The 9,336-nt window shown below is 37.9% G+C and overlaps 1 protein-coding gene across 1 annotated transcript; it reads left to right on the top strand.

Annotated features, from left to right (window-relative positions):
* Window positions 1-577: 577 nt before the first annotated feature.
* Window positions 578-6,196, top strand: LOC112012261 (plant intracellular Ras-group-related LRR protein 1). Its single transcript, XM_024044643.2, has 3 exons — window positions 578-1,509; window positions 4,912-5,078; window positions 5,179-6,196. The coding sequence occupies exons 1-3, from the start codon at window positions 694-696 to the stop codon at window positions 5,816-5,818; spliced, it is 1,623 nt and encodes a 540-aa protein (XP_023900411.1). The 5' UTR covers window positions 578-693; the 3' UTR covers window positions 5,819-6,196.
* Window positions 6,197-9,336: the final 3,140 nt, after the last annotated feature.

Here is a 9,336-nt window from a genome sequence, read left to right on the forward strand (position 1 = left end):
AACCTATAATGCATGAAAGTGGAAAAGGTTAATAAAAGGCATTGAAAAAAAAATAATTGCAGATGAGGATTGTGGATGAGTATTTCTTGCCGAGGATGAGGAGGGAAAATAATCAAAATATTATTGTCAATGGATAAGGAAGAGAAATTGAATAGATGAGGTAGTAACTGTTTGCAAGTTTTGTAGTTTCCTGAAAGTGATGGTAGTGGGTAGTTTCTAAAGTTGCAAAAGACGTAAAGAGTAGAGTTATTCAAATTAGTGCTTGGGTATGAAATATTTTATATACCCTTCCCTCAAATTTTACACTGTTCAATAACTAAGTTTGCTTCTAAAAAAAAAAAACTAAGTTTTCTAACAAATAGGTTCCAAAAAAAAAAAAAAAAGGGGGTAACAGACGGCAACCAAATCCCACCCCAAGTCACACGCTTTCTAGATCAACCGAATTCCCCGAATCACCACGTGGAAATCAAAACCCCACAAATGCTAAATCAGGAGTCTCACAGCGTTTCTTTCGTCAAATCTTAACTGTCAACTCAACGTCCTATAAAACTCAGCCGCGGGTGACTTTATCACTTCCCTCCTCAATTCTGTTACTATTCACGCCCATTGTTTCAATCCACACTCACTGACTCACTCTCTCTCTTTCAGTTTTTAACGTTCAAAAAGCTCCATACCAAAATCACTCCCAAAAAAATGGATCCGAACCCGAAAAGTTTTCCGATTCTCTCTTATGTTTTGGCCCGACTTCCTTCCCTCGGACCCGGGTCCAAACCCGGAATTTCTACGTCCGAAGTCGATATCGAACAACCAGCCTCGCCGCCGTCGAAACCGCTACCACCGTCGTCTTCGTCGTCAGGCGATCCTTCTTCGTCTTCCTCCGCGGCGGCGCAAATTGAAGATGACATGCCTCACTTGGCTCACCCGAAGGTGCTCGCTTCGATGACCCGGGCGATCTCCGACGTGTCGCAGACCCGATCCGTGCTCAAAACCCTAGGTCCGAGACCGGACCACGAGGCCGTCGATAAGGCAAGAGCGAAGCTCATGGATATCGAGGCTAGCCTCGCGAAGCAGCTCGAGGAGAACGTGCTGTCTCCTCGGCCGTCCGACGTGGACAGGCTGGAGTGGCGGGCGCACCTGTCGGAGCGGGAGAACGAGTGTAGGAAAGCGGCGGAGAAGGAGAAGCAGGTGTACAAGGCGGTGATTCAGCTCGAGGAGATGCACGATGCGTACGAGAGGCTTCTGAAGGAGGCGGAGGAGAGGCTCGTGAAGATTTACAGGCAGGCGGAGGATTCGGCGGCGACGGCGACGGAGGATTTTGATGAGAACGCGGTGGAGGATGAGGTGGTGGACGAGGAGCCGAATGAGGATGTGATTGGGCTTTTGCATGAGGCTTCCGGGAAAGGAGTGGAGCGGGTCAATTTGTCGGGTCGGAGGCTCCGGTTCTTGCCCGAGGCTTTCGGCCGGATTCGGAGCCTCGTCGTGCTTGACGTTTCGAATAATCAGCTTGAGGTAGTGTTGCTTTTTTTTTTTTTTTGGTTTATTATTATTAGCGTTTTGATTAAGTTTGTGATTATATGATTTCTCTGATTTCAAAGTTTGCTTTTAGAATTCAATTAAGCTTTATGATTGTGTTAAGGGTTCGTTTGGTTAGGCATTTTGGAAGCTAAAAGCGCATTCTTAAAACTTAAAACACCGTTTTGCAGCAGCTTATAGGCAATTTGGTCCATTTGGAAGCTAAAAGCGCTCATTCTTAAAACCCAAAACACAGTTTTGCAACAGCTTGTAGGCATTTTGGAAGCTAAAAGCCCAAAACACCGTTTTGCAACAGCTTATACAAACACACCCTAAGCAGGAGTTTGCTGAGGAATTATAATTTGAAATGTAAAATATCCAAAAAAATATGGCAAAGTATTATAGTTTGAAATGTTCAAACAAAGAGAGATTTTTCAATCCCTTGAAAAGTATGGGTTTTCTTCTCTCTACAAATGGTTCGTATAATACAATGTAGAGTTACGTTCCAGATAAAATATTTGTGCAATGTCAAGATTTTCCCAAATGAAGCAATCTACACAGAAAATGTGGTTTTCTTTGGCAGCAAGTACTCTTCTGTGGAAAATGACTTCTAGATGTACCCCTTTATTTATCATAATAAGAACGAACAATAAATTTAGCCCACATGGGATATCCCAATTGGTAGGCCTTGGGGTGTGCTCCCTTGAGGTTCTGGGATTGAGTATTGGGATTATTCGATGCATGGTTCTTGTGGGTGAGGTCGTGCATTTGGGGTTGATACAGGTTGGGTGGGTCCAAATTGCTTTACCTTGAAGAGGTTCCTAGTAATCAAAAAAGTGTATCTTCACTGTTCAACTCCATCTCATCGGGTCTAATTGTCTATCAAAAGTAATATCAGAGTACAATGAATCCATAAAAAGATTCATCTGTGCTAAATTCAATCATGGAACGCTCTAACGAGTAACGAATCAGTAGATCTAATAGCAAGTCTATCCTCCTTTATTGAAAACAGCAGAGAAGATACCATGTAAGATCTTCTAATTGCTTTAGAAGTCCTAAATGATTGGTTTTTGTGGGAGAGCACGCCTCATTCCAATGCACTATAATGAATCAAATTTGAATTATTCATCTCTCCCACCCTGTAGAAAATTCCAATGAATCTTTCCTATTCTTTTAGCTACATGTGTAGGAATATTAAACAAAAAGGAAGTTGGTTGGAAGGTTAGATAATGTGGTTGTAAGTAAGGTTATATGACTTCCCTTAGACAAATATGATTTTTCCTACTTATTGATAAAAAGATTAGGATCAATTGAAGACTCCAAATTTTTGGCACTAAGGCTTGGTTTTTGTTGTATTGATGAAAAGATATGGGAGAATTGCTTGAGATTATTTGTTCAGTGGAAAGGAGAGCAATTAATGTACCAATAAGGAACAAAGTTGATTCAAGTTGAGAGAATGAAAACAAGGTGAAGGAAGACCTAAACTAGCATTAGTAGTAGTAAAAAAGGACATGTCAATTGAGGTGGTGATAGAAAATATGATTTTGGATATTTTAGAATTAAGAAAAAGAATATATGTGGTTGACCATGATTAGTACGTTGAGGATACATAACCGAGCCAAGTTTTGGGACTTAGGCTTGGTTGTTGTTGTTGTAACTAATCTTTTCTTCATCCTTTCATGAACCATGTTTCAAACTGCAATATTTTTATATTATGAACCCACCTTATAGCCCAATAGTGCAGCCAACACAGCCAGATTTTCAACATCCCCTACAGTTACCATCTTGCCTTTACTCAAGTCGATCGCTACCTGTAACTGCTTTCAAACATAAGAGTGTAGCACAGATGTGCTTTAGAAGCCGAAGAATCACAAAACAAAATCGTATAATCAGGTGCAAACTTGTTAGAGCTTCTCTCTTTCCTCAATGATACCTCCTTCCACAGCCTTCTCATCAACATACAACTCAAGATCTCCATAATTAGAATAAACAACAAAGGAAATAAAGATCTCCTCATCTCAACTCTTTAGTACTGTACTATTAAAAAACCTGAGGGGGTATCATTAATTAACACTAAAAATCTCACAGTAGAGATACAAAATGCAATCTACTTCCTCCACTTCTCTCTAAAACCTAAAGGCTCAAGTACAGAAAGTTATAAACTATTCGCTATACTAGCATAAGAAATCCAAGTGGTTTGGCTTATCAAAAAAGAAAAGAAAAAAAGAAGAGAAGAAATCCCAGTGGTTTGGAATCATAAGAAAGCAAAAGTAAAATAAATAATGTCTATGTGTTCAAACGCTTTAAATATGTTGAGGCTTGGTTACATCAGTAACAACTCATCTTGTACGTATTTTCAGCAACTTTTCTGGCTTAAGTTTCTCCTTTAAAGGTCCATTTTCATAATTCTTTGTTTTTTCCCCTCCAAATATCCAAAGGTTTACCATTTCACCTGAATTTCCTCTTCTTCTCCCTTTTTTTTTTCCTCTTGTTAAATGATATGCTTCATGTTGTTTTGTACTGGCCTGCTGTTGTGCCAACCTTCAAGGCTTAAAAAGAGTCAACATGGTGCAATCATACTAGGCAAGATAGGATCATAGTACCATGGTTGTAATCTGGTCAAGAGACAGTGAATGTGGCTCATGGTTCACAAACCTCTTTCTTCCTGTTATTGTTTTCACAAGGGTTTTATGTAGAATAACTGAAAGCATAAGCGTATCATGGACAAGTAATTATCAGCGTTCGATTATTTGGGACCAGCAAGGAATTTATTAGATTGTGGAATCCTTGAACGGAGATGTTCCAGTTTCTGAAATGTGCAATCATTTGTTGATCCAATGGTATATTAGAGTAGCCTATCATACTGGTTACTCACTGTTTATTATTATTTATCAGTAAGCGTATTGGTTACTCACTTTTAAGTGTCTTACGCTTCCAATTTAACCACATATAGGTATTCAAGTTTTGTTAGAGGACCATCTAGAACTGTTAGAATAAGCATTATTTTGCCAAAATTGTTAAAAAATTAGCACTACTTGTGTTAACTTTAGAACAACCATTTTCTGTTCATGTCTATGTTGAAGCTTATTAACAAATATTTTCCTCTTTCTTGATTTTTAGTATATTATGTAAGTAACTTCTTTTTTGTGAAAATTGATCAGTAATGGGACCATGAACACTTTCCCACCCCTGAAATCTGCACTCATATTTGCTGGACATTAATTTCGTTTTTGTATATATCAGTTATAATTGTTTAACACAAACTTCTCTTTGCATCATTTCTTCTTCTTTTTTTTAAAAAAAAAATCAGGTATTGCGTGATTAACTTATCACGATGCACTGAGAATAGTTTACTAGGTTTATTGCTGTCCCTAATTAATTTTTGTGTGAAAGTAACAGTTCATCCCTGACTCCATAGCGGGACTAGAAAATCTGGAGGAGCTTAACACCGCATCTAATCTTTTGGAGATACTGCCTGATTCTATTGGATTGTTGCAAAAATTGAAATTTCTGAACGTCTCAGGAAACAAGCTAGTTGCCCTTCCTGACACCATCTGTCATTGCAGGTAATTATTATTGCCAAAGAAAAGGGGGAAAAAAATTAAAGTGACACATGTTTTTCCTTTACTTTTTGCAATATTTAGTTTTATTTCTTGAATAATTCAGGTCATTGGTGGAGTTAGATGTGAGCTTCAACAATCTTGCATATTTGCCAACAAACATAGGTTATGAATTGGTATTTCTACAAAAGCTTTCAATCCAGTTGAACAAGATTCGTTCCCTTCCCTCTTCTGTATGTGAGATGAAGTCTTTACGCTCTCTCGATGCTCATTTCAATGAGCTCCATGGCCTCCCATCTATGATTGGAAAATTGACTAGCCTGGAAATTCTCAACCTCAGCAGTAACTTTAGTGACCTGACAGAACTTCCTGACACTTTTGGCGATTTGACCAACCTCAAGGAACTTGATCTAAGCAACAATCAAATTCATGCTCTTCCTGATACATTTGGTCGGCTTGATAATTTGACCAAACTCAACCTGGAGCAAAATCCTCTTGTAATCCCACCTGCGGAGGTTGTCAAGGAAGGGGTTGAAGCTATCAAAGTTTTCATGGCTAAGAGGTGGCTAGATATACTGGTGGAGGAAGAAAGGAAAAGCATGCTTGAAATGCAAGAACAGACTCAGACTGGATGGTTGACTCGCAGCACCTCCTGGTTGAAAAATTATGTTACAAATGTTTCAGAATACTTGGGATCTCCCAGGGGGGGATCTCCTAAAGACCCATTTCTTGATCAGCAGCTATGATGCTCTGATAATTCATGACTCGTTTTGGGTGTCACATTTTTCTTCGCTCAAATGCCAAAGCTAAGGAAGATCAAACTGGTGGCTTTGGTCTGCTGCAATTTTTGTACTTGTTTCTTTTCTACTGCATCCATATCAAGCTTGAGGGTGATGAATATCTTACTAAATTTTGTTCTTTTTTTTTCCAGTTCAAATGTTGGGAAATATGAGTTTTGTAGGAGAAAATAATAGGTAGCCTGATGTGCATCCTGTTTCTGATGACAACAGTTGAATGCTTATAGTTGTACTTGTACATTCACTAAATCTGGAGTGTCAAATGTTGGCACCTGTCTTGCAATTTCCATTACCTTAATCAAAATTGTTTCAACTGCTTTTATAGAACATCATGCATCGAGGAGCTATCTCATCACTCATATTTTGGCTCATCGATGAAATGATCAGAGACTTATTTATAGCTTTTGTATCCGAGATAGGTATTTTCAGTTGCTACAAAAAAGGATGTCCAATTAATTTGGGCCATTAAAATTTCTTTGCTTTTTTTTGTTGTTGTTGTCGTCATCGTCTTCTCTTAAATATTTGCTTGTAAATTTTAATATATATATGATCATGTAGCAAGTATAAATTAAAGATTCGGGAGGGGTGGGTGAGATTACTATCCATAGGGTGATCTGACCTGATTTTTTTTTTTTTTTTTTTTTTTTTTTTTTTTTTGGTGCCGGTTTTTTGACTTTTGAGACAAAAAAATACTGTTCATGACAGTGCGTAGACTGTTCTCGCACTGTTTATGTACTGTTCACAAAATAAAAAATATTAAAAATGAGTCCCACGGTACTATTTACACATTTAAAAATTATTTTGCTACAGTATTTTCAGTAATAATCAGTTTTCAGTAATAATCAGTTTTCAGCAACTTTCAGCAACAATAAGTTGTATCCAAACGGACCCATTTTGAGAAAAATATCCTAGCTATTGTCGTCAAATCACTACTTTCCTATTATGATGATTTCCACCACCAAAGAAAACGTTATTAACTTCTTCTCTTTTTAGGGAAAAAAATGTTTTTAACTTGAGACAGTTCCATCGCAAGCCTTTAGTGTAAAAGGTCACTCCACAAATACAAAGTTTTTGTAAGGTGAGAGGGCAAAGATCAAGGGTGAAATCTTTAAGAGAGAATTTTACATATATATTGTTGAGGACTAAAATTTGACAAAAAAGCTCATTCCATGAAAAGTAAAGAAAAACCATAGGCCTTGACAAAAGAAGGCCTAGCTCGTGAAGTTAAGAATAAGCATGAAGGCCCAAAGGCCCAAAAGAAGGAAAAAGAAAGAAAAAAAAGTATAAAATAAAAAATAAAAAATAAAATGAGAGGACCCAAACTTGGGCCATGAGCGGGATCCCCATCCTCTAAGAAGCAGATCCTTTAAGGGAAAGTCTAGGAGATCCTGAAAAGGATGTGGACAACTTAGAAGATCCTAAAAAGGGTGTGAGCGACCCAAAAGATAGAACAAACCACTCACAGGTATCCTTGAAAGAAGGAAAGATTCATTAGATATCCTATTGAAATCAAAAGGCAGAGAGAAGTGAAAGGAACGAGTGGTATCCTCGGGTTTAGTACCTAACGTAGGAACTGAGAGATCTCGGTCAACACAAAGGACATGCAACAAAGGGGAGGATGGTCAGAACCTTTTTAAGTTCACACATTGCAAGGAGGAATCTATATCATTTCTGGAAAAAGGCCAAACCAAGAAGAGTCAACATCAAGGCCCTAGGACTTTGATGTGTCCTTTTAAAACCTTGAAAAGAGGACCTTGGTTGACACATGAGAAAGCTTAAGGTGTATGTTCAAATTCCCAGCGAAAGTCATTAAAAATCCAACAAAACTAGGTATCATCTTTGTAACCTATGGTCCAAGCCCGTGGGATCCTGAGTTGGTAGTAAAGGAGTAGTAGTTTGATTGGTAGAGGAGTGATTTCTAGTAAAAGGAGGATCTTGGAATTTTCCCTTGGTTAATGTATTTGCTTAGAATGCATGAACCAATGGCAAACTCAGTTCCTCCATGTGCATGACATCTTTTCACAATCTCCTCTCAATTGTCATTTTCAATTAAAGCTGTCACCCATTTCCAAGAAGGCATCTCCTATTTGTAGCTAAAGTCAAATACTCCTTTTAAGTTATAATTGCCAAATTAAGCTAAATCTCTGCCCAATGCACTATTTTAGATTCCTATCAAAGGACATGGTTTTACCTAGCAAACCAAGGACGTAGTCGTCTGGGGTATCAGACCATGTCCACTATAAAAAGAACACCAAATGATAACAGAGGGGTCAATTTTAAAGTTTGGGAAAAGGGGGAGAGTTCTAGAGATTCAAATTGATAATTCTGAAAATTCTAAGAGTTCAACAATGGAGAGGGAAGAAAGAAAGAATATAATAAGAGAGCCAAGGAAGAGGACTTCGTCCCATATCCTTGAAACCCTTCAAAATATCACTTAGACTCCAAAGAAACATATACAAAAACATGCACACATAAGATATCACTCTCTCCTACAAAATTCTCCTCACCTGACTATCTTGGAAGGAAATTTCCAAGCAAAGTTACTTGGACTTGAGTTGGGGCAGGATCCTCGAGGTTGACTCATTTTCATGAAGATCATTTACATATACATATACATTTTACAATGTATATGCTAACCTGAGGAACTAACAATTACTTGAGAATATTTGTATTGTATAGTTCTTATGTAGGACCTACAAAGGTATAGGAAAATGACAAAATCTAGTAAACATGTAGGAGGATCTTGTGGGTCAGGAACTAGCATTTCGGATTCCTAGATTAAAAGGCCTTGTGGTTCAAGGAACCAATGTCTTGGGTTCCATGGATTAAAGACCTAGTGCCCCTTGGAACCATGACATTATGCTTGAGGAACCACGAATCCATATTCTAGGAATCGCTAACCACTGCAACATCATGGAGGAACCAAGTGAAGGAACTCTTTTTAAATATTCACACAATAAAAGATAAGCTCTAAATATTCTATTTTAACCTCCTCCTTGTTATGACCATTATGAATAATTATTTTACTCATTTTGTAAGAGTAACAAGTTATTTTTCGACATCAAAACACTTACAATGATATTTTATTGCTTAGGAGGAAATCACAGCCTTGAGGAGCTCTATGTGACTTGTACAAAAACCGGTTCATATAATGACCCCAATAGGCCACGGAGAACCGGACCCAATCCAACCAACAATCAATCATCTATCCTTGGAGGCTCAGGATCCTTTGTCATTAATGGACTTGGGTACCATCCAAAAAAAGGAACCCACACATATATATTTAGATTATGTTAGAGCAGAATTTCTATTTTATACTTATTAAGAAAAACAAACAAACAAACTTGAAACAGTAGATTTGTATTCTCCATGAAATCTTCCAACCAATTCAATTATTTTAGGGAATGAAAAAAAAAAATTCCATTTAATCCTTTTCCTAGGCTGTTAGGGAGGGCTTTACTATCCCA

This window comes from Quercus suber, unplaced genomic scaffold (genome assembly GCF_002906115.3).
Source record: "Quercus suber isolate HL8 unplaced genomic scaffold, Cork oak 2.0 scaffold_83, whole genome shotgun sequence".
NCBI lineage: Eukaryota > Viridiplantae > Streptophyta > Magnoliopsida > Fagales > Fagaceae > Quercus > Quercus suber.

Excerpts from the sequence above, each read along its gene's own strand:
- LOC112012261 (XM_024044643.2), top strand. The coding sequence starts at position 694 with ATGGATCCGAACCCGAAAAGTTTTCCGATTCTCTCTTATGTTTTGGCC. Across the intron at positions 1,510-4,911 it reads TTTCGAATAATCAGCTTGAG|TTCATCCCTGACTCCATAGC; the intron begins GTAGTGTTGCTT and ends TGAAAGTAACAG. Across the intron at positions 5,079-5,178 it reads GACACCATCTGTCATTGCAG|GTCATTGGTGGAGTTAGATG; the intron begins GTAATTATTATT and ends TGAATAATTCAG.